The sequence below is a fragment of the Zootoca vivipara genome, chromosome 3 (assembly GCF_965207765.1).
Source record: "Zootoca vivipara chromosome 3, rZooViv2.hap1.1, whole genome shotgun sequence".
NCBI classification, from domain to species: domain Eukaryota; kingdom Metazoa; phylum Chordata; class Lepidosauria; order Squamata; family Lacertidae; genus Zootoca; species Zootoca vivipara.
Window position 1 is genome coordinate 89,264,628 of NC_142586.1, and position 26,235 is coordinate 89,290,862.

General features: G+C 40.2%; 1 protein-coding gene across 1 annotated transcript in view; it reads right to left on the minus strand.

Moving 5' to 3' along the window:
- The window catches only part of DNAH14 (dynein axonemal heavy chain 14), a 134,568-nt gene that overhangs the window by 36,153 nt on the left and 72,180 nt on the right, over nt 1–26,235 (minus strand). Inside the window, exons 47-61 of the mRNA XM_088667057.1 lie at nt 25,454–25,582; nt 24,516–24,656; nt 23,518–23,685; nt 22,239–22,409; nt 19,701–19,868; nt 17,367–17,456; nt 16,289–16,486; nt 14,171–14,332; nt 10,664–10,852; nt 9,421–9,599; nt 6,148–6,256; nt 5,247–5,372; nt 3,998–4,092; nt 2,840–2,999; nt 1,438–1,569 (exon numbers count right to left, since the gene is read on the minus strand). Coding sequence (XP_088523183.1) covers nt 1,438–1,569; nt 2,840–2,999; nt 3,998–4,092; nt 5,247–5,372; nt 6,148–6,256; nt 9,421–9,599; nt 10,664–10,852; nt 14,171–14,332; nt 16,289–16,486; nt 17,367–17,456; nt 19,701–19,868; nt 22,239–22,409; nt 23,518–23,685; nt 24,516–24,656; nt 25,454–25,582 — 2,217 coding nt within the window. The remainder of the gene's footprint in view (nt 1–1,437; nt 1,570–2,839; nt 3,000–3,997; nt 4,093–5,246; nt 5,373–6,147; nt 6,257–9,420; nt 9,600–10,663; nt 10,853–14,170; nt 14,333–16,288; nt 16,487–17,366; nt 17,457–19,700; nt 19,869–22,238; nt 22,410–23,517; nt 23,686–24,515; nt 24,657–25,453; nt 25,583–26,235) is intronic.

Genomic DNA, 26,235 nt, shown 5'->3' on the forward strand with positions numbered 1-26,235 from the left:
TGGCTATATGGAACTCAATGGACAAACAGAAAAATATATATGTACAATACAGATATGCAAATTACACATTTCACTTCATATGGAGATTTCATTGAAAGCAGCATCTCTGTGTCAAGTTCTTTCTCCACTTTCTTATGTTTTGGCACACTTACTGATAATGTGCCATCATTACATTTCATGCTCATCTGTCCCCACCAGCCCATGATACATTGCAGAACTGACAAAATGCATAACACAATGACTTCCTAACTTGGGGAAATTTACCTAATAGTTGCAGTGAAGACTTGTGGATGTGGGCTAGGGGATGGAGGCTCAACATAAGGATGTTATTTCTCTGTGGTCATCCCATGTTCAGCATAAACTGTGTTATTACTGTGTTTCTCCAAAAATAAGACACCGTCTTATATTTATTTTTCCTCAAAAACAAAACAAAACACGGTGGCTTATTTTCAGGGGATGTCTTTTTAAAATATTTTTATTAAGTATGGTACAGTTTAACCTACAAGAGGTTAAACCATAGCTGTCAACTTTTGGATTTGAAAATAAGGGATCAGCAGCCTCACCTGTCCTGGGGACAGTCTATGGTATATCTAACAATCCAGGATAGCAGTGGGAAACTGCGCTGGAATAAGGGAATTTCCAGCAAAAAAAGGAAAAGTTGACAGCTGTGGCTTGGAATAAGGGAGTTTCCCGCAAAAAAAGGGAGGGTTGGCAGCTATGGGTTAAACTGCCTATCACTATGGCTTATTTTCGGGGTATGGCTTATTTTCGGAGAAACACGGCATCTCATATGTGCTTATAAGCGAAGTTGTAATATAATGCACCAACACACACCTCCTTACACATAATTAGGTAAGGATCCTACCATAGGTACGATGCTGGAGAGAATGTGACTTTTGGTGTACTTATGAAAATGGCTGTGGAGGACATAAAATTATCTATCCCCAGAGCTCAGAACTTGGTGGCTGTTTCTTATCACATGGTGAGGAGCTATAGCAATGTTCCCAGTTTTTTTTAAAAAAGAAGACAGAATGTCCCTATTTTCATCAGAGAAATGTTGGAGGGTATGTGCATGCATGCAAAGTACAGGAGAGGAGAATATAGTAAACTTTATTCTCCTCTCCTGAACTAACAGTCTCATTTCCCCTCTTCTGTATGCACTGATTTGTATACATTGTAGATGCATATTTATACACACAGGAGAGAAGGCAGATTGTGGCCCGTATAATTAGGTTAACGTTCAAAAGGATACAGTGGTTTTGTTTTTTAATTCCTCAAATAATTTTGGCTGAAATACATTTGCAAAACTGAGCACAAATTCCTGTTTATTTCTATTTAGAATATCTCCCAACATTAAAAAAATTAAAAGTTTTTCTTATGAGGACATTATTTTAACAACTTTTTATGATGATTCAGAAACAGTAGCTGTAAAGATACCTTTTTTACAACGTGATAGTTATCTAAAGCTAAAACCCATTGACACATGGAGCAGCAGGCAACAGACACAAGTCCTACTTTTAAAGGGTTGAAATCAGGCAGCCTTACATATTTTTTCAACTGCAGAAGCACCTAAAATGAACACAGATCAGTTGTTAAAACAAATGACTTAAAACAATAATAGAGACTGAGCTATACAGCTGCAAATAAAACGTTTTAAGTGTGTTTTAAGTGCAACATACAATGTGACACTAGGTGGCGATGCTGAGCCTTATGGAAAATTTCATGTTGTATTACAAATGCTTTTTAAAAAGCAGTGCATAGTGAATAGGGGCAGGGATTTCATCAAATATTGCTGGATGGAGGTAAAATTGTCTAACAGTTCTGGAGGAGCTTTAAAAAGAAACAATTTCAAAAAAAGGCCAGGAAATTATTTGTTGACCAGTTTTGGGTCAGTCCTGCTTTCATATTTTACCCGACTGAGTGACTACAACATTGGTAATTATTTAATGTATTTCTACCCTGCCTTCCAGGCCAAGCCCCTACAAGGCAGCATACAATAAAATGTTAAAACCTAAACAATGGACAAATCATGTAATGAACACAGTATCAGATAAAACTCATATATGGGGAGTGAGGGGGCAATCATTACATCCAGATAACTTAATGATTTTGATAGCTGATATGTCAACAGAGGACGAGATGGTTGGACAGTGTTCTCGAAGCTACGAACATGAGTTTGACCAAACTGCGGGAGGCAGTGGAAGACAGGAGTGCCTGGCGTGCTATGGTCCCTGGGGTCACGAAGAGTCGGACACGACTAAACGACTAAACAACAACAACATCCAACTGAATAACCATGGGAGAAGATTTCTCATTCTTTTGGAAGTTAAAGACTTTAACTTGATTCCTTTCATGCTTTTTTGCCACCATTATCCCTAATCTTTGCCTCTGAACCATGCTTGTTATTTTCCTCAGGATTAACAAAGAACTCTCTACTGAGAGGCCATTGTCTTTCTAAAAGGGGACGGTTTTTCTATTCTTAAACCAGCCTAAGTGGGTTCAATGGAACCCAAATTAAAAGAGAAAAGAGAAAAACTTAAAGAAGGGAGAAGAAGCAAAACCAAGACAGCCAGTACTTTGCAACAGAACTTCCTGATCATTTCTCTTTCTTTGTAGCTTAAGATGCATTTGCAGAATGTGACCCTCTACTTTTAGCCTTTTCATTTCCTATTTCTAAAATGGTAATTAAGTAAACTGACCAGGAGAATAAGAGAATTGCAGTATTAGTTTGAAATGTGCATTAAAATGATGTTGCTTATTGTTTAAGGTAATCTATCTGAAAATTCTTAGGTATACAATAGAAGAAACAAAAACAATATACACTGCATCCTTCCTTTACCTTTTCTGGTAGATTATCTTTGTCTAGATTAACCAACCTCTTTAGGAACCCAGGATCTGAAAGCAGTAATTTTGCTGTTGCCCAGTTAGGTTTCTTTTGAAGAAGGACACAAACTGCATTCATAACAGTAAGTACAAGTGGAGGAGGGCGAGCATACACTCTGTGTGATACAGAAGAAAAGTGAATTGAACAAAATGTGCTAAAATTCAATACCTTTTTGTGTGTGTCAAAGAAGTCCCTAACAACTTTAGTTAGAGCCACTACTGGACAGTGGCTTATCCTGCCTCATTAATATACAGTGGAACCTCGGTTTATGAACACCTCGGTTTATGAATTTTCGGTTTATGAACGCCGCGGACCCATCTGGAACGGATTAATTCATTTTCCATTACTTTCAATGGGAAAGTTCGCTTCAGTTTATGAACGCCTCAGTTTATGAACAGACTTTCGGAACCAATTACACCCATGCTTCGGGTTAAGAACGCTTCAGGTTGAGTACTCCGCGGACCCGTCTGGAACGGATTAATCCACTTTCCATTACTTTCAATGGGAAAGTTCGCTTCAGTTTATGAACGCTTCAGTTTAAGTACCCCGTGGACCGTCTGGAACAGATTAATCCACTTTCCATTACTTTCAATGGGAAAGTTCGCTTCAGTTTATGAACGCTTCAGTTTATGAACAGACTTCCGGAACCAATCGTGTTCATAAACCGAGGTACCACTGTAGTGCGATTAACATACAGCAGCATTTCAAATGAAAAATCTTAACACTGGAAAATACTTTGGATAGTGCTCAAAATATTTAGAATTTCATGTCAGACAGGGAACTATCACGACTATTGTGATGTAGTAACAAAAATGAAGAAACTAGAGTTAATTTGCACATTTATTTACAGAAGTAAAACATTTTAAAGTTTGTTGACAGCATTCTTCACTTCTTTTCCCTTAAAAGATATTTAAATCATACCTACTTTAAATTACCACAATAGTAGCAATGCTTACCTAAACCATAATGAAGGAAGATGAACAGGAAAATGCTTTGAAATGCAGCAAATATGGGGCCACTAGATTTGTTGCTATTTATCCAGCATGATCTGAAAACTGTACTGATTTTTAACCAAAATCATAATCAAACTACAAACATGAGCAACACACTTACCTAACTTCTGCAATGTGGTTTTTGTCAAGTGCATCAAGAGCAGCGACAGCTTTTTCCAAAGTTGGCATTACAGCACTGAGCTCTTCTGTTGCTTGCTATATATATATGTATAAAGAAAAGTTAGACTTTGATGTTTTCTTTGACAGTGTATAGTTGTACAAATGCTGTTTTGTTTTCTATTCTCTGGGTATGTGCTCATATTTATAATATTTGTTTCAAGCCATCTACAGCTGAAGATGGGATCTACACATCCTAGAACCTGCAACATTTGGGATGGAATCAGAAATTGCACTGGCTCCCATAGTCAACATCAACCATGTTATATAACCAATTTTTGTTCCTCCCCCAGGAGCATTGCCATTTTATTGGAGATCTCAGTGTGTCTGTCATTTTGTCAAGAAGCCCATTCCTCTGCCTGTTCTGCTCATTACGGATAGTGGGGCATATTTGCAGCTTGCAGGCTGAAAGAGGTTCAGGGACTATGTCATACCCTATGTTATCACACACATTTCGTACCTGGTGTAGGCAGATGTCAGTGCCCTACTTAAGAGCCATACACCTGCTCCCCTGCCCTCTTCTCTCCATGGTAGCATCTGCCCTCTTCGGTCTCTCAGTTGGTTGCTTCAGGTCCAGCTAGAAACTTTTGGGCCTATCTAATCTTCAGTTCGTAGGTCAGGCCTTTTTGCCTACTCTACACTGAATAGCTGGTTGGGGACACTTGATAGCCTGCCGTGTTGTTTCATAGGTTGATCTGGCTTTCAGGTGAGTCACATTTGGTGGGTGGTTAGGTATGGGCAGAGGATGGTTATGTTTCAGCCTGGTGATGCTTTTTAGGAACCTTTCACGGGGTTGGGGTGGTCCTGATGCTTATTCTCTGGGCATTGGGGAAAGATAGGGGCCACCCATGAGGCCAACCTGCCTCATCTACCTGGAGCTATCAGGCTGCAGAGTGATGGTGATGCAGTAAGGATTCCCTGCTCTCTAAGACTCATGGTATGAGCTGGGAAAGGTGGTAGGCAGAACAGCCATTTCCCCCTTTCTGCAGGCAGGGGTTGGATTGCCTAGTGGCTGCAGTCTGTTAGTTTGAAGTCTGCAGGAGTTTTTCTTATGTTTAACCTTAAAATACCATAAAGTGGCCTTAGTTCAACTCCAGCCTGTGAGTCTGTCTCTTTATTCCGCCATCTGATCGCAAGCTGCAAATTCCCAGCATGGCACAATAGAAATGAAAAACAATGGTAATAGGATATACCTGTGCATATTCTTCCACAGTGCGTGTTTCTGCAGCCATAATTTCTTCATCCTGTTGAACAATAGCTCGAACTTGCTCCACAACTAATGCATCTTTGTGAAGCTTTTCCACAAGTTCCTCTATTTCCTGGTAGGAGAGATCCATTTCTCAGTCAATTACATTTATTGCAGAATATCTGAATCAATAATTAATCTAGTATTTTGGCTGTTTTATGAACTACTCAGCAAGTCCTTAATGTGATGGCAAAGATGACATGGACAGTAAGTACATAAGGACTGTGCTGCTCAGAGCAAAACACTGGTGCAGGTGAAAGCTGAAGGCACAGCATGCAAAGCTGTGCTATGTGGGAAGCTGCAGTCAATCCTAACTATACATGAATCCTAGTTACGTGTATGAAGGGATTAAGACAACAGAGCTGTGTTCCTAGACTCAGTTAGGTCACACACCCTTTCTCTGATGAGAGAGGAAGCGGAACCTCTTCCTGTCCTCTTCATATGCGCAAAGAACATTGGGACATACCGGTAGTTTCCAAAATGAGCATCTAAGACATGGTAGTCCATGAGGTGCTGTCCAAATGTTGTTGAACTACAACACCCATCATCCCCAACTATTGACCATGCTGACTGGGGTTGATGGGAGGTGGAGTCCAACAAAACTAACTAACCTTAATCTAATGTCTATCTATGACAGAGTAACCACTGTCAAAAGCTCTGCCTCTTTATCTATTTTTAATTATTGTTTTCAGATGACCATTTGCTATTAATATTGTACTGTTTAACCAACCAGGTACCATATAAATCTACATAAAATATAGCTTATATGCTTTAAATTTTGACATGAATCCGGATAAATCTCTAAATGTTTTGAAAGAACAAAGAAGCAGATTTGAATGAAATTTTACCTTTGATTTTTTCTCTATTTGAGGACCAAGGACAAGTAACTCATTTTGCATAACTATAATCTGTGAGGTTGCTTCTAGTATTTTGGTGAGACCAGTATGATAGCAAGTTCTAAAATTAAAAATAGTTAAAATCCAATCATAGTCTGGCCTTTTCTGTTACATATATTGAAATAGTCATATATTAAGTTGGCTTGCATGACACTAGCATTTTGCAAGACTCTGTAAATCTGTGGGCTCCCAGAGAGACTGTTGTAGCTGCTTTGCTCCTCCTCTGTTCATTTTGGTGCTGCACTGAAATAGGAACAAGGTTTGTTCACAGTTAAAGGTCATGGTAGTGAGAAGAGGGCTCAACCACAAGTCCCAGTTAGGATGACATGGTAAGCACAGAATTTGCAGTAAAAAGGATCATGGAGGAACAAAGAGGCTATGAGCTCCTCTCTGGGAGCCACATTTGGTCTTACTGTGTTGTGCAAACCAGATAATTGTAAATTAATCTGGGTCTCCTGAGCTAACTGACAGTTACAGGTATAAGCCTCTGAGCTATTGGAGCAGTTATGTATGCATAGGGTTATGCCAAATCTGTCAATTTCTGTTTCTTTCTGTTTCTTATTTTTCCAGTCTTCAGTTATCCACATTTCTACATAGAATCATAGAGTTGGAAGAGACCACAAGGGCCATCCAGTCCAACCCCCTGCCAAGCAGGAAACACCATCAAAGCATTCTTGACATATGGCTGTCAAGCCTCTGCTTAAAGACCTCCAAAGGGACTTCCTGTCTATCGCCAGCTCCGAGCGGCAAAGACTTGCCTCAGCTCTGAGGCAGCCCAGCTCCGTGAGGGGGGGGAGAGCTGCGAGGGCGACGCAGCCCCCGAAAAAGAGCCCCAGATTGTGCTTTCTGGGGACGAAGGGCTCAGTGGCTGCTCTATTTGCGCCCCCTTTACCTCCCGGTAAGCTCGAGAAGAGCCCCGGTGAGAGTGGAGGTGAGAGACGCAGGGGCCATTTTGAGCGTCATTTTACCCTCACGGGGTGAAGCCCTGCAGCCGGCGGAGGAGAGTGATGGATTCTTCCTTCAAAGTAAGAATTTGATTTGTGGGATAAGCCCAAGGAGAAAACTTTAATTTGATAAGAAGATTCGGAAATAGGGGGCTATTTTTAAAAAGGAAGTCGGTTGCCACCCTCTGAGAGACAATAAAGCAGGCAATTAACTCTTAGCTGTCAAAAGGAATGGAAACATTCAGTTTACCAGGAAGAGGACTTAAAAGCTCCTCTGTAGCAGGCACAGGGGAGAGGGTTAAAGTAAAATTGCCTGCAAGATACTGACATTTGATAAAAGAAAGTTCCTCTGAAAGCTGGGCCCGAGTCCCTGGATGGTTTGATGAAAGGACTTGGAGTTAATTGAAGTATTGGATCATTATACTTAATTGGAAATTATTATTCTGGATTTGACGATTTTATGGACTATGTATAGAAAATGGAGGAAGAGTGCATTCAGTTCAGCCTAAAAAATGGCGAATTTCGTGTTTGAATCTGATCCCTGCCATTTCCGGTTCTCTAACTTGTTGGATGTGTATGAAATTTGAGATGCAGAAGAAGGAGGAAGCCATAACAAAAGCACAAGACTGTGTTTTGCAAAAAAAATTCTCACTGCTCACAGACATTAAACAGGAACTAAAGGAAAATAAAGAACAGCTGCAAGAGATCAACTGTTTATGGAGAGACAGATCCACTTCAGAAAAGAGAAAGGACTGAATTTGGAAAACCAGAAAAAAACGCAAGACGAAGAAGAGGAGGATGAAGAGCATAATGCCCCACAAGTGGCAGATGTGGGGCAAGACATAGCCATATTCCTAGGAGCTCTCAAAAAAGAAACAGTGGTTTCTGCTGAACTCCCAGTGAGAGGGGGGGTCCAGGGGGAACACTGGGAAATGGAAAAAGAGAATGCTTGTTTGATGTAATACAAAAAGAGATGGCAAAGGAAGAGGAGAGGGATGGGGTAACAGGTGCAGTGAGAAAGGGTGGGCAGATCTTGTGGAAGGAAGGCTGGAGGTGGATATGGGAAAAGGTGGGAGTGGGATGATTATGTAAAGATTAATTTTAATGGTTGGATATGTATGGTTTGAACTGGGTACGATAAAGGGAATTCATTAAACTGTCCTGAGGATTCGGCTTCAGAAGTAGGGGGGATGATTTTAAATTTAAAAGGAAAAAAATAAAAATAAGCTAGATTATTTATGAGTTAAAATATATTGCATTCCTGATAAAAAATAATAAGTTAAGAGAAGAAGTATGATATATAATTATGATGAATTAGAATTGAATTAAGGTGAGGATTTGGAATGAATAGAAATTGAATAAATAAATATATAATCATATGTATAAGGTCGTAAAATTGGGAATATGTAAATGGATATATGATGTATGAAAATAATTGTGAAAACTGCTGTAAGGATAATTAATAGGGAACCCAGAGGGGGAGGGAACGGGGGAAGTTTAAAAATTTATGGTAATTATTAGAATTAAGAGATTTTTCTCTTTTGTGTGTATTTTTCTTTTTTCTTTTTCTTTTTAATTTTTTCTTTTTTTATGCTATTTCTTTTTTCTTGTTATTAATGGAAAATGAATAAAAATTACTTTTTTTAAAAAAAATAAAGACCTCCAAAGAAGGAGACTCCACCACACTTCTTGGCAACAAATTCCACTGTCGAACAGCTCTTACTGTCAGGAAATTCTTCCTAATGTTTAGGTGGAATCTTATTTCTTGTACAGTAGTTTGAATCCATTGCTCCGTGTCCACTTCTCTGGAGCAATGCATTCAAAACTTTTCTAAGTTTTCCTACATCACTTAGGAAAATTTTATTTAAAAGTCCATCAGCGTTTTAGTGCATAATTCTCCAAATATATACATTTTCTATACAATGTTGCTTAATATCCATGTTTATGTAAGCAATTTCCCCTAATACAATGCATTTTATATTTTCATCAGCATATGCATTTCTATGTACATTTTACTCTAACATATACATTTTTGTGCACATTGCTTAGGTGCAATTCTGCATATTGCATTGCAGAATTTGTATAGAAGTGCGGGTTTTGAAGGGTGGGTACATTTTGGTTCACGTATTGTTACTGGAAGTGCAAATTAGATAGGCTTACCTTTAAACTGAGCTGACTAAATTTATTATCAATCCCTGCCTATGGATGAGGTCCATTCTAGGCCAGGGAGGCTGGATGGTCTGCCATTTCAAAGCTAAGGCTATGTTGTATTGTTTCATACCTGTCACTCATAATTTTCTCTTTCATTGACTTCAGTATGGTTGAAAAGGTGTTTATGAACTGTAGATAACTATTGGGAGTGATGTAGTAATGCCTTTTAGTTTCCTTCAAGTACTTTTCAGTTATGATAGATACATTTTTATGAATATTAACACATATCTGAACAAGCACACTTAAGTCCTGGAAAAAAACACAAAAAGGAAAAGAATATATATTTATATCACATTTCTGTTTAAGGACATTTTGTTTGTAGTGTATTATGATGAATGATAAAACATGTATTCCTTACGTGACTGCTGTTCTGTACTTGCCCCTTTAGGTAACCAAACTAATGGGATGTGCACATAACTTTGAATACTGCAGCCCTCTGATTACAGGCATTCCTGCCCCTCCCCCAGTTAATCCTATTCAAGCAAACATCAGAGATGAAGCCAGTATTCTTCTAAGCAACATCGTTATTTAGACAACAAGAGAAGGGGTGTCTTACTTACCATTTTAATTTACCTCAAGTTATAGAGTTATAGATGCCCTCCATATGTTTTAGACTGTAACTCCCATCATCCCTAACCATTGGTCTATTGGAGAATAATATATATATATGATAAGAATAATATTGGAGAAAACTGGGTATTGAAACTTGCTTAATCTAAATCATATACCCCAGTTTTCAGTGGCCCTTTAAAGTATGCTTCACACAGAGTATACGCAGTCAGAAGTCGACCTGGCTAAGAAAACACCACCAAGAGCGTAGGGAATTATCTCCCTTATATGAAACCCCTTACTAGCTGTATGCTTGTAAAAGCATACAGAATAAAATACAAACTGTTGGGTTTCTTTAACTGAAAAACAAACTGACTCTAAAGACACTTTAAACTAAAGATAAATGCTTTCTCTCTTAGCAATGTTATCTACCCACATTCAAAACCTCCCACAAACCTCCCATTAAACTACCCGAGAATTAACAGCATTCTAGCATTATAACTAAGCAATCATACTAAGAAATCCAACATGGTCATGCTCTGGGGCTGATGACGATTGTGGTGTAAAACATCTGGAGGGCTCCACATTGACTACTCCTGCTTTAAAACTTTGTCCTGGATTAACAGAAATGGATTAGAATAATTTATGCAAAGTTTGAATTTGTACCAAATGCTTATTGAAAATCAACATGACCTCACTAGTGAGAACTATAACAAAATATGAAATTACAGTTTACCACATGTTAAAATGTACAAATATGCTACCTGATTCTGAAATGAGTTGTCATGTTTAAAGTAACTTTGTGCAACATGGCAAAGGGCTTCTTCAGGCCAAGTGTCATACCAGTCAACTGTACAGCAATTAATAGTGGCAGGATATGTCCGACAACGCTGACGGAAGGTCAGTCCTGCATAACTTGTTGTCAAAACAATATGAAGATTGCTGCGTACTTTCTGAAAAAGATTTAATCATTTGTGGAAAACTTCACCCATATATATCATTTTTCAAAATTATGCATGCAGGAATGTTTAGATTGTCATATTAGTGGTCAATCAAATGCACACATGCTAATCCCCCCTCCCCACGGCCTTCTCAAGAGAGATTCACATATATATTCCTCTTAATTTGCATTAATAGTATACTATTACCTCCTATTTATTATTTATAGCTAAAAAGTCTGTCATATACTTTGAAAGTTAAACCTTCCCTCCCTCAGCAACTTCATGTTAAACAGCATGAAGAAGAAGGTAGAACCCCATGGAGCTCCCAAAAACATGAAGTTGAGAAGCAGTCCCCCAGCACCGCCTTTCTGGGGCCTACCTGTCAGCTAAAACTAAATAGAGCCCTCAAGTCCCATTTATTGAAGATGGTACAGAAGAATGCCACGGTCAATGGTCCAGCAAAAGCAACACTAATCCTTACCTAGTTACTAACATGCCACGCCTGGTTTACCTCAGCGCGCAGGGACTGACTGAGCGGGTGGCGAGGTGTTTGGGCAGGTGCTCCCATTTAACGCCTCAAGTGGCAGTGGCTCTGCCTCAAGCTCCTCCCTGTGGAGGTAGAAGGAGGCCAATGGTTTTCCCCAACCCCCTCATTCTGACTCCCCCTCCATCGCTTTGTCGCCTCTTCCTAGCCAAGGATTTCACATGGCGCATGTGTCCTGCTTGAAGTCAGTGGCAAGTGCCTGTATCGGTTTCCATGGGGTCCTGCAAGGGTGCCACAAGTCAAGCCCAAGTCTTTTTGTTTATTTCCCCATTCAACAAACTGACCATCCAAGGTGGGTGTTGTAGTTTGTTTATATTTTGTTGCTCTCTCCCCCTCAATTTCCAGCCGGGAGGCAGAAAGAGCCCAGGCAGGCCTTGTTTCATTTCCTAAGAGATCTCCAATATTAGCATTTTTATGTAAGGGCGGCTCCTTGGTTAGGGAACTGCAGTAGTACAAACAGGTCCAAGTTGCAATCCACAATTCCCCAGCCCCTTGAGGCGCTCCTTCTCTTTTGAACAGGGTTACTCGTGAGAATACAGCTCCTGTCTCTGGAGGGCATCCTCAGGGCTTTAGAATTAGGTCCTTAGCTGTGTGCCTTTGGGAGTAAATTCAACCCAAAAGGAATGTGCAGCGCGGTTCCCAGTCTCTGCATTAACTTCAAACTTCTTCCCAAGCTCATTTAGGGAGAAGTTCTTTGAGTGAAATTCTTAGTACATTTTAAACTGGTGGAGTGGGGCAGAACCAGGGTGCCAGTCTCGCATCTAAGCTAAAGCCTATTTATTATTGTGGATTTTTAATAATGTTGCAGTATGTTTGAGTGCTGGCCATTTGCACTATTTCTGAGTGCTGACATTTTTTATTTTATTTTAGTCATTATTGCTGTTATATTGTTTTTGTAGCTCTGTGACAAATATGGAACCGGATATTGACCATCTCATTAGCCTAAAGCAAGCCCATACTCCCCACTGAAATACTTATAAGTTTATGTTGATTAAAATTGTTCTTCATTTTAAATATTGTATTGTTTTTCATGTTCTTTGTGCACTACAAATATGTGCAGTGTGTATAGGAATTTTTTCATATTTTTTTCAAATTATAGTGTGGCCCCCGACAATGTCTGAGGGACAGTGAACTGGCCCCCTGTTTAAAAAGTTTGAGGACCCCTGCTCTTGCTCAAGGGCAGATTAGGGAGACAGGTCAGTAGTTATCAATAGTGATGGGATCTAATCCCTTTTTTCAGCAGAAGTTTCATAATGGCTTCTTTCAATCCTATCTTCAAGGGAGGGTTTAAGCAACTATGAAGACTGACTCAAACCTCCAATCAAATAGTTCTTCGGTGATGCTAGACCCTGGGTGTAGCCAGGGGGGGTGAAGGGGGGCAGCTGCCCCCCAATCAAGTAAACAAACAAGAATACTTAAGTAACTGACCATTTGCATCACAGATAACTTGGTTCTGCCCCCCCCCAACATAAAGCCTGCTCCCCTTAACACAAATCCTGGCTACACCCATATCCTAGACCTTGCATTAAATGTGTCAAACATAAGTGATTTTATCAACAAAGTATTTAACAAATCAGTCACAGCAGGCCATCCTTAAGATTCAGTTGTGAAGTTTGGGAAATGGACTGGGATCTCTGTACTTCCTGAAGTCTGCATTTCCTGCCTATGGCTATTATATGGCAGTATCTATCCTTCTGATGTACTATTTTTTAAGGGAGAACTAATGATCCCTTCACCACTTAAAACAGCTTGACTGGCAGTCACTGAGTCAATGCAGTGGAAGAGCAAGATGTTTTGCCACAGAGAGGGCCCACAGAATGATTGTGCCTTCAATAATTTGTTCAATGTTTGATGCTGTTGGACAGGATCTTGTGAAGGATTCTTTACTAAATCCTCCAACCAGACCATGCATGTTCATGCACAGGATGTAGTAGAACAAGCCTCCCAGACTAAGGTCCCAACAGTAGACCGCCCATTTTCTGTTTTTAAATCTCGTAATCTTCTTCCTGAAGCTGCCATTAATGGCAGTGGTTGAAACCCCCCAAATAAAGAACAGGGACAGCAAGTAACAAAAATGGTAAATATGAAATAAAGGGGTTGGGAAAGTAGCAGGAACAGAAATGAAGAAGCCAAACAGCAGAAGAAAACAAAACACAGTTTTTGTTGTTGTTGTATGTTTGTTTTTTTGGAAAAGAAGGAAAGCTGTAAGAGCAACGAATCCAGAATTGAATTAAAAGGCAAGAGAGTGGCTTTTCAGATCTTCGACAGAACCTCTGAATGAGATAGGAGGGAAATCCATTGCAGGCATCTGGAAACCAATTGGATCTATCTTTCTCAGAATGGCTATTGCATTTCCCTTCCATCTTTTTTTGTTCCACCACTCCAACATTCATTCAGCATTTTGTGCCCACTGAGCATTCTCACTGAGTTGTTTTCAAATTCCTCCCCCTCAGAAAGAAATGGGCTTCAGTCCTTCCCCCATTCATTTTTTTTGGGGGGGGGGAGTATGCGTCCAATAAGCTTAGTGATACCTCAGTCACTTGTGGATGGTGATGTTTTAGCTACAAAAAGATCCACGCTCAGAGAATGAGTTGCATATAGGACTTCAACATGATACATGCAACATAAATTGAATTTTAAATTCAAAACAATTAGGGTCTGACATTGTTTCCACTAAATTAAATATGAAAATAATGCTCCGAAAGGTGTGCATACATGAAGCTGAGGTAAATGTGTTTAAACACATTCTCTCCAGCATATTTGTACTGATATATTTAAAATGTTACCTGTAAGAAAAATGCGTAGATATCATCAATTGTGTTAGAGTACTTAGCCTTTTCAGCAACAGATACAAGTGGTACCATGATGTTATCCAGCTCATCCTTCTCAAATAAATTGGGCACTTGTCCTGATTTCAGGATACAACTCAGGTCTTCTAAAAATGCATCCTATAAAAATGATATTAATTAGCAATCTGCTTAGGGCTAGTTAGTTTGCCATATAACTAAGACAACCTTCACCAATAACATGCCCTCCAGATGTTTTGGACTACAACTCCCATCATTTCTACCTAGCATAGCCAGGTGGCTGCAACAGATGCGAATTGTAGTTCAAAACATCCAGAGGGCATGAGTTTTGTGAAGGTTGACCTATGGTCATGCTGAAGTTTCCAAACCATCTTCAGAGTCAGCCCCACATATAATTCCCTGCATTATATGTAATCTTGTGACCAGAGGATAGATGGCAGGAGTTAGGCTATCCCTGCCCAGATAGGAGCGCAGCTGGGTCACCAGCTGAAGCTGATGGGTTCACGTCATTGAGGCCACCTGGGTCTCAAATGACAGCAATGTATCCAGAGTACGCTCAAGCTGTGCACCCACTCCTTCAGCCAAAAAATATCATTTCAATCAATGTTAACAGGTGTACCTACTATTAAAGCACCAATCTGAAAACTTTGGTTTCTCTTTAGTTCCCGTCCCCCCTACATTGTTTCGTACATTTCCACATCATTTTGTGATTTTTGAGAGGGTGGAATTCATGATAACTCACCAGCATTTTAGTATAGATTCCTAATATACCCACATTTGTATTCAATTTGGTTTATCATAGAGATTTTTGCAAAGCAATTTTCCCCAATGTATTGGATGTGTGTTTGTTATTTCACTATATTTCTCATATATGTATTTCTACACACACTTTACCCCAGTATATGCATTTTTGTACACATTACCTGGTTGGAGAATTGCAATGCAAAATTCAGAGAAATGTGAATTTTAAAGGATGGCTGTGTCTTTCCATTTGTGTATTGTTTTGGAAAGTGTAAATTAATTAGATAGGTTCACCTTTAAATTGGAACTAAATTGTATTTGTCCCCCAGTCCTAATTTTCATAGAATCATAGAGTTGGAAGAGACCACAAGGGCCATCCAGTCCAACCCCCTGCCAAGCAGGAAACACCATCAAACCATTCTTGACATATGCTTTGACTAGATTGAGCCTTGTTTACCCTTATCTTGTCAGTTACTGGGAAAAGTAACACCTGAATTAAAATAAAAGGAGAAAAATAGATGGATGTCATCTTTGCTATACTAAGACTTCCAAGCCTCATATTCCTGAATGTCCAAAGCTAGCTGTTTCACACAGATGTTAAAATGCATGAAAAATAAGGAGTCCTTAAAAAAAAAAACTCTCATAGGAAATAATGGTTTTCTCCCAGGTCCACCTTTTGAAACCTTCCTACGAGGAAAGAGTAAAACCACTACAAAGCAATTCCCACATACCCAATCCTAACAAGTGTTCTAGAAGGGTACCATGAATGGTGGTATAAAAAGTTACTGAGAGATCCAGAAGAATCAAGGAGATTACACTCCAAAAAATTATTTCTTCTGGCACAAGGGCAAATAAGGATTTTCCTGGCTGTAATACAGATTGAAATGGATTTAGATAAAGTGATATTTGACATTGCACAAGCGTACTTCCACTGGTGCAACAGGACTTCCTCTTCCTTGAACTGTCCATGCACCTCCCTGCACACACATACTGAAATCTGCTCTGGAGGGAGCCCCTCACAAATCACCACCTACTCAACCCTCTTAGTTAGGAATGGGAGATTAGAAAAAGGCCTCCTATTATTCATAACAAAGACAGACATGGTCAAGTGGCCGCAGTGCAGAGCAAAGCATGCCAAGCACTTGGTCCAAATCCATTTGCATCAACAACCAAAACTCATCCAGCACAACACAACACTATCTAACAGAAGAAATTGTGATGTGAGCCAAATATTCAGGTAAAGCAATATGGAAACTACCTAAATATACTACAATTAGGAAATGGACAATCATAACAAGTGTGCAATAAACCTTATGCATATATTCCAAGTCCAATACATATATTAGAAAGGCTTACTTGAATCATATCAGATTCTGTGATGAGAAAAACAGTCCTCTTGCCTTCCACACCTGCCTGCTTACAAACGTGTTTCAGATCTTCTCTAAAATTTCCATAGGTGTAATTACGGGAAATAGATAACCTGTAGAGGCTGCATGCAGATAAGTAACAGGCTAAGGATGCACAGGTTACCTTCCCAGTTCCACCATGACCAACCTACAGGGGGAGAAAAACAGTCTATCTTGAAACCAGAAAAGTTGGCTCTGTTAAATCAAACTTGTGGAAATCATAGGCTTTTAGGATGTGCATGGTGAATTTAGAGAAAACAAAAATAAATGGAAACAAAAGTAAATAAAAAGCCAGCAAATATTCTGTCACAGCATTAGCCACAGGCATCTTCATGAAACTAAGTAGCTCTGGAGCTCATCAGTGGCTGAATTAAGACCTCCTGGGAATCTAATGCATGTGATATTGAGTACCATGATAGAAGAAATGTGGGGTACAAATGTAACAAAATAAATGAATAAAACAAAGTAATTCAGAAGCCTCACTAAATTAAAAGTGATTTAATTCTATGTTCGTGCATAGAACTGAAGCCTTAGGCTTAGGCTATGTAATGAATCCCTTACCAATGCAGAGTTAAAGTTTTCTATACTATCTATATGACATAGCTGCCAAGTTATCCCTTTTTTTAAGGGAAATTCCCTTATGCTGAATAGGCTTCCTCGCGAGAAAAGGGAAAACTTGGCAGCTATGCTATATGATGCAACCAAAGTCTATCAAATCGAGAGTTTTAATCACACAGTGGCCAACCACATGCGTGAGGAAAGCAGGATATGAGCAAAATAGCACTCCTGATTGTAATTCCTTGCAACTGGTATTCAAAGGTATATTCCTGAATCTCAGATACTGAAGGAAATATAATCCTTCTGCTCATAAAAGCAATGATTTCAGAGAAAAAGGAATAAAAATATACTAGTATAAGTTTAAAGAAAATGCTTATTTTGATTTGTCATACTAATTATGAATTGAAATAACTGTCACTGGAATTTTATATATTATAATTAAAAATGAAACTATAAGCATTTTTTCTCACCAATGTCATGTGACTACCATCTTGTCGAAAAATTCTTGCTGCCCTTGTTATATGTTGTATTGCTTCTTTAAAAAATACTATGGAAATACCCTAAGAAAACAAGGAGCATAAATTTTAAACATGTTGTTATAAAACAAGTCAAGTTAGTATACTTATAAAGATCTTATTCTTTTTATAATTATTACGTGTCACAGGGGGTGCGTTGCAGCTACTCTAGAGTAACGACTCTCCAGACAGTTGCCTTTTCATGCTTTTATTGTGTGCAAACTATTTACAGTGCTGGAGCTGTACAATGTACATGTTCTCAGTTGGAGTCAGAACCTCGGAATGCCGATTCCCGCGTTCTTTTCCAACAAAGCAGTCTGGGAATCGCAAATCTCCTCCCCCGTTTCTTTCGGTGCAATTCCGAAACTGGAGGGAGAAGTCTTCTTGCCGTGTTTTCCTTCCTCCCCCTTTCCCTCTCCCTTCCTTCCTCTCCCAAGCAGGGCAGTGGCTCTGCGACCCTGCCAGAGCCATGTCCTCTACTTCCTGCTTCCCCGCTGGAGTCTTCCCCCTCTCCGCTGCCGCTGGTACTCGGAGAAGAACTGGTTCTCAGGATGGGAGGGGGTTGTCTGTACCCCCTGTCCCTCACATCCACCCCCCTCCAGGCTCCCCCCTTCCCCCTCCGAGAGTGCAGGGAGCGCTGGAGACGATTGGAAGCCTAAAAACTCTGTGGAATCTGAACTGGTGGGGGTGAAAATTTGCTCTCAACCTGAAGCTTGCGACACTGCCCCCGGTGACGACTGGAAACCCACGAAGTCAGTGGCATCCGAGTTCGTGGGGGTGAAAATTTGCTCCCAGTCCTCGACTGGCGAACCCGCTTTGGGGCGCTTGTAAAACCACCCCTCCTCTTCCTGCTCCTCAAAACCCGCTTCCCACTGCCATGGGGAGCTCCCAGTGCTGTCCCCCTCTGAGGGGTCCTCCCCCTCGCCATCTGTCTCTGCAGTGGCTTCCCTCTCCATGTGCCATGGCTTGGGCTTGTGCGGAAATAGGGCGTGGAACTCTTCCACTAAGAATTCCTCCTGCACCTCCGTAGCTGGCACCCATGCATTTGGGGAAGGTGGGGTGTCCTCCCATGCCATGAGATACTCCAGACCTCCCCCTCCCCACCGGGAATCTAGGATCTCCGTGGCCAAATTGAGTGGTTGTGGTCCCCCGTGTTCCAGCCTGTCCGTGGGGGGCTGGTTGCCGTCGTCGAACCTGGTGCATTCCCTAAATGGTGACAGCAACGACCTGTGGAACACGGGGTGCACTCTCATGGAGTCCGGCAGTTCCAGCCTGAACGCTACCGGGTTGACCTGCTGCGTGACTGTGAAGGGGATAAACGTACGTTTTCCAGATGGGGATTTAAAATATAAATCAAGTGTGCAGTGTACAGCCATTTCATGAAAATGTCTGTGCAAATGTTACCTTTGTGAAATGAATTATTCCCATTTCTAATCTGTACCTTTGCTCTCTGGTAGGGGTATTGGAGAATTCTGACAAAAATGGAATTGGGAGAAGATATTGCCCATTTCTTTTATTCGTCTCATGGAAATCAATCCAGTGAGCAATATTTACCAGTGCTGCTTTCAGTCAATAATAATAATAATAATAATAATAATAATTAACCACCCATTTGGCTGGGTTTCCCCACTCTGGGCAGCATACAACACTTAAAAATTGTAAAACATTAGACATTAAAAATTTCCCGATACAAGGTTGCCTTCAGATGTATTCTAAAAGTCAGATGGTTGTTTATTTCCTTGACATCTGATGGGAGGGTGTTCTACAGGGCGGGTGCCACTACCAAGAAGGCCCTCTGCCTGATTATGATTATGTTTTCCACCATTTTCACTGTGTTTCATTTGCATCAAAATGAACGGTGTAGAATAATGTAATCACAATACAGTATAATGTGCATAATTTCTGTCATTATGTAAATTCCTTAAGTTACATAATTTCATCACGGCAGACGGGGAGACAAATGTCATTTTTGGCGAAAGGCCAACTGAAGCAAAGCAGAAACAGTGCTGCATGTGGGAGTAAAAACGCCTTCTTCCACCCCCCTGTTCTCTGGTTACAACTGTACTCATGTAGACCCAATGGAGGTCTACCCATGGAGGAAGACCGGGAATATATGAGTACAAGCCCCATTCCTTGTTACTTATCTGCATCAGGAGTAGGAATAATACCTGAAACAGAGAAATGGATAAATGTACAAGCAGCAGTAGCAATGGAATTGCTCCCTGTTGCCAGAATGGGGCCACCCATGATCTACCTCATTGTAACCACTTGTAGGTCTTCAGATTTTACCTGAGGGCTTACTCCCTGCATTTTAATGCACTGTTCTTCTAGGACCCAAAGTAGATGTGTCTTGTTGGTGACGTTTCTATAGACTCTCTTGTGCGCAGGCTGGTTTGTATCCAGAAAATCCACAAATAGGGGCGGTTCTTCCATCAACTGATCTTTTGTCCAGGGAATCTATAAAAGTAGCCTACTTATTTTACACAATAATAGGCAGCAATTATGCTTTTTACAACATGGCTTGTGGATTCTGTATGATCCCTTCTTTGATAGCCCAGTCATTTAGTCACCTAGCCCTTACATCCGTCAAAGATTTTATACACGCCAGTATTTCAGAGATGGAAATGAGGACCTTTCTGTTCATGAATGGCGAGGTAAGGGTTTGAGTTTACCAAGAAGGCTTTTCAGACAATGGTATATCAACAGAATCCAGACACATACTAAGCAATTGCGTATGTGCCACAAGTAGGAAGGAGGAACTAGAAATTCATGTACAGAAACGTGTCTAGTTGCAAAAGCAGTGAGGCAAGCCATATCTGACAATGCAAGACGCACACACACACACACATATATATACACAGAGGGAGGAATGTGGGTGCTTCTTAAATTAAGGCAAGCTACAAGCAGGAAATCCTAATCATTGATCTTATTAAACTCCATCAATGCATTGAGGATGCTGCAATCTTGATTCATACCATGGAAATACAATGAATACTGGTACATACTGTGTTTGGGAGAAGATAACCTTGTGTGTCAGTGATATGTGATAAAGCCATAAAACATATTTTAGTAGAGTTCATAATGTCCTAACTTGGCTAAAGTATGCAAAATTGGGTGGAATAGCTTGTGGGAAATTTTGCACTCAAACCTAACAATGCATATCTACACTAGTTAGTAAATGAAGGAGTTAAGAACCACAGAGCTGTAAATTTCTAGAGCTCAACTAGGTCACATCTCCTCACCTTCAGGGAAAGAGGAAGCAACGGTTGTTTCCTCTTCTTTTCTCTCTCTCTCTCCTCTTCGAACCATGTAACCATGTAACATGACATCTAAGGCTGGGATTCCAGACTCAGACCACTTGTTTGAGACTTAACTTTTGTATTTTTTAACAAGGATACATTGCCTGTGTTGTTTCAGCCGTAGCACTGAACAATGCATGAGTGAGACCCCTGATTACTTTACGTAAAGCATTAAACTTACTTAAGGTTGTGGTCAATTCACTCTGAGAGTAGAGGCAGGGGAGCACAATTGTGAGTGCTTAATAGTGGGACATTTAAAGGTATAACAACCTCTATTTCCTATGCTTTGCAAACACTGTGGTTTTTTTAGTTTTAAACCCTGCTAGGGCCTCTTCTGACTAGAAAATGAGTCAAGCCCTGTGCTTCTGAATTCAGGCTGTCAGCCATTTGTTCTTTTGTAGTTCCCCACACACATGCAAATTCAGGACTAACTTGGTCTTCCCCCGTTATTTCCCAACACAACTGATTCCTCATATAACTCTTCCTCTGTACCTATGTCAGGGGTGAGATCCCTCAGAAGAGAGGCCATTCACTGCACAGCTGTCTAATGCCAGCAGGCAAAATGAGCAGAAAAACTGCAGACACGACTGAGGTAAAGTGCAGCCACTGCTCCAACTTGCTGCCCACCCAGCAGCACAAGCATGGAAAATCATAGCTGTCAAGCTCTCCCTTTTAAGGGAAATTCCCTTATGCTGAATAGGCTTCCTCACGAGAAAAGGGAAAACTGGACAGCTATGATGGAAAACACAGCCAGACCAAGTAAAGATGGGGAGGGACCAAGGAGATTGTGATCTCGCTTGGACCAGAGTGGTGCAGAAACATGATTCCTAGGAGTTGTTGGAGCCAGGGGAAAAACCTACGGTATCAGAAAATGACTAAAATGGCATTCCTGCATTGTGGGAGAGAAGTGGGAAGTGCCAAGCTCCTGGCCCAAACACACTTAAGCAATCATCTCCAGAACCCCACAGCCCAGCTAGGCTCACAGCAACACCCCCTACTTCTTCCTGTTGTAATCAGGACAATAGGGAAGGGACACCAAAAAATGGTGGGCACAGCATAGGGGAACCAGGGAAGACAGACAGGCAAACAAACAAACAAACAAACAAACAAACAAACAAACAAACAAACAGGAGAATAGCACTAAACAAATACAGACACTCAGAGAAGGTAAGTGAAGATGGAGAGGAACAATGACAAATAAAAATCACCTGCAATAAAGGCCAATTGTCTCACAAAATTGAAGAGAAAAGGAGAGACCCCACCATTCCAATTGTGGTCCGGTCAGGTCTGGGGAAATGAGATAACTCCTCCCCCTGGAGAGGTTGTAAAATGCTACCGTATGAAGATGCTGCTTATCTCCAACTGGGGTGTCATTTCTAACAGGAATGTCATCTACTCTATCAGATAAAGGTTAGATATGCATTTTAATACATAATAAATAAGCAAACTAAATGCTAAAATCTACAAAAGTCTTTGTTGTAAAACACCCAATAAGCAAAGTGACACTGTCACAGAGATACACACTTACCTTGAAATAGTTATTGAGCTCATTTGATAGAATTTGAAAGAAAGCTTCCCGTTCTGGAGAATCAATCAGACGATCATGGAAAACTCGGGTGCATTCATGTACAAATAGCAACACTATTGATTCTTTTGAGACAATTACAGACTTGTGAGCTTGGAGTAATCCTTCAAGTACCTGTTAACAATTTCAAAAGAAATTTGAAAGAATTTTTTTTTGGGGGGGGGCACAGCTTGATTCACAATAATTTGTTAATTTCTTGTAAGTTCCTTTCCATTTGTATTGATTTCAGTTTTATACTATTCTATGCTACTTCATTGTTTTATTTATACTTCTATTTTTTGTAGCTGCCCTAGGAATGCTGATTGGGCATTGAAGGGCAGGGTATATATTTCAGGAATGAATAAAATAAATAAGTAAAATTTTCATTGTCAGACTGGTAGCAGCATAAGGACCTCAGCCAGACCAACATATTGACAACTTCCATTTTACATGGCATATGAATTTGCTGTTTGTTCAGTAATAACCTAATCAAGACCATTAATGTATGAAGGAGCAACTGTAAGGGACTATTTACCAAGCACAGCTTATTTACCAATCTCCTGCCTTTGTCATATGTGTCACCAAAACCTAACTCAGTTATCCCTTCCTTAACCCACAGAAATTGTGTGTGTACTTGTGCATTTTTCAATATAAGATTAAACAGGACAAATAACATGGGAAGGGGGGGGGTGTTGTGGAGGCAGGGATAAACAGCAAAGCAATATATATATACAGTGGTACCTCTACTTACGAATAACTCTACTTACGAATGTTTCTACTTACGAATAGAGCTCCGTCCGCCATCTTGGATGCAGTTTAGATAAGATTTTTTCTACTTTCGAATTTTTAGATAGGGTTGCTTCTACTTACGAATTTTTTCTCCCAATGCATTCCTATGGGATTCGACTTACAAATTTTTTCAACTTACAAATGTGCGTTCGGAACGCATTAAATTCGTAAGTAGAGGTGCCACTGTACATGGTCCCGATCCCACCAGACCTACTTACTAGTTGAGTTACAATAAAATGTATCACACGTTTTCAACATTTCCCATCCTATTGTCACATTTTGCCTAATTCTAACCATTATTACATCCCTCTTTTTGCTACAACTTTGCCTCACACATTCCTGGATGTGCAGGATACTTTATAGATGATCCCTGAGCTACATTTGCAAAAGTCCAGGCCAACAAATTGTAAAGCATGTTTAAGGTAAATCTAAACAATCTGTCATCTTAACAGACCTTAAAAAGATCCCGTAGATTAAACGTGTAATGGCATTTAACTGGAGTTGGACGCACTTTATGAAGCATTCTATAGTACACAGCAATAGAGGCACATGTTAAATTATCTTTGCATTTCTGAACTTCAGCCATGAATCTCTTGATATACAAGTATGCTCCTAGTCGCACCTACAAGAAACAAAATATGTAACTTTTAAACATTTTCCACAAAATGCTCTCATGAAATAAATAATAAACATGTTAAATTATGAAGTACATATTTGTTTATGACTGAGATACAGTATGTGAGACTATTGTGTGCTGTGATATTCAGGGAAAATATGTATATTTCTGCATCATGGAAGAACAGAATTGTATACAGTGGTACCTTGAGTTCGTAAGCAGCGCTCTTCGTAAGTCGAAACCTTCGGATGTCGAAGCGTCCATTTTGTGCATGTGCAAAGTGCGATTTTGCGCTTTGCGCAGAATGCGCACACCGCTTCTGCGCAGGCGCAGAACACGCGCACAGCGAAAATACTTCCGGGTTTGCCGACTTCGTAAGTCGAAACCTTCGTAAGTCGAGGCATTCGGAAGTCGAGGTACCACTGTTGGAAGGGGCCCCAAGGGTCTTCTAATCCAACCCCCTGCAATGCACAAATATCAACTAGGTCATACATGATAGATGGCCATCCAACCTCTGCTTAAACACATCCAAGGAAGGAGAATTCATAACCTCCTGAGGGAGACTGTTCATCTGTTGAAGAGCTCTTATTGTCAGAAAGTTTTGTCATCAGCAGATGACAAAAGGGAAGATTGCTGCAAAATAAACTAATTGTAGTGGAACAGAAAATACCAGATGAAAGTTAAGAATATTTGAATGGATTACGGCACTTTCCAACATCCCTACTTATGAGGCAAATTGCTCTGTGGAGGAAAATATGTACATTTCATATACATTTTTGACAGTTTTGGTTGATTTTTTAAAGAGTCATTAAATTATTTCTGCATTGCCATATTACCTGGAAAATACGTTGTAAGGATTGTAAAGAAGTTACAGGCAAATATAATGTGCAGAAACATGTCAGAAGACGAGCACTAATCTCATTACTTCCTTCACTGGGCGGTGTACAAGTGGCAACCATAGCAACATCCTGGACATTCTGTGAGGGGAAGGCAAGAAAGTAAAAGTCTGAATCAAAATATTTTAAACAAGGCCAACACAATCTCTTGCGGCTTGCCGGCATCTCACTCCTCATTCCCTCTGTAATTACTCCCATCTGTATCTGAAGAAGTGTGCATGCACATGAAAGCTCATACCAATAACAAACTTAGTTGGTCTCTAAGGTGCTACTGGAAGGATTTTATTTATTTATTTTGTCCTTCTGTGGAACAGTCTTCAATAAGTCAAGTTGCATTTTATTTTAGTGCAGATGCTCCTTCAGGTATTCTGGGCCGAGGCTGTTTAGGGCTTTAAAGATCAACACCAACACTTTGAATTGTGCTCGGAAACGTACTGGGAGCCAATGTAGGTCTTTCAGGACCAGTGTTATATGGTCTCAGTGGCCGCCCCCAATCACCAGTCTAGCTGCTGCATTCTGGATTAGTTGTAGTTTCCGGGTCACCTTCAAAGGTAGCCCCATGTAGGGCGCATTGCAATAATCCAAGCGGGAGATAACTAGAGCATGCACCACTCTGGCGAAACAGGCCGCAGGCAGGTAGTGTCTCAGCCTGCGTACCAGATAGAGCTGGTAGACAGCTGCCCTGGATACAGAATTGACCTGCGCCTCCATGGACAGCTGTGAGTCCAAAATGGTTTTGGAGAAAAGTCATCGCACACAAACATGGACATTTTACATTTTTTTATATATAGATTCTGTATATTTAATAAAATTAACAAATTTTAAAAAGAAATAGAAATAATGAAAATTCCATAAAGAATTTCATATTTACACAGTACCTTCCATGTAAGCTGCTCCGTGTCATAAAAACCTCCTAGATCAATAAACTGTCTAATGAGCTCAAGTGGTGGCTGTGACCCATACTCTTCTGCTATAGGTGCATTCAGATCATCAATAAACAGTAAAACCTTAGAATGAAATTATGATTGTAGATGAGACACATTATCACAAGAGATTAACAAAAGCTATTGAATGCCCCCCCCAATAGCTTGCCAAATAAGTGATTGATAAAGCCTTGCCTGCTTAATATGTTGTCTGGAGTGTGTGCTTGATCCTTTGCTACTCCCAGTAGTATTTGTAACCTTTGTCCATGAGACAGGGTGGATTGCATGTTTATATAATCTTATTAGTGGCACATCCATAATGGGGTGAGCACTGTTAGAGTGGTATTTTAACCGTGCAGTTTACCTTATAGATGTACAGGTAAATATAAGTTGCAGGTGTTACTGTGAGTAAATGGAGAGTGTCATCCCTGGGAATTGCGTATATGGACATTTTTACACACAGAATTCTCATCCAGCCTATGGGTACAGAAGCAGATTGCTGTATCAGAGTGACAAACAGAAGTAAGTAAAGCTATCTTTCTTTTTGTTATGTGCATCAGAAGAGAAGTTGAGGTGTGATTACAAATAAATTGATTTCAAAAGAATTTCACCCTCAAAATCAAGCTTACTGAATTCAATTCAACATGAACTACAGATGGAACCAAAGTCTTCTGGGAATTAGCTTATCCTTTTTACAGTATCCAACTCTCCAGTGAAACAAGCAGTAGTGTGGGAGG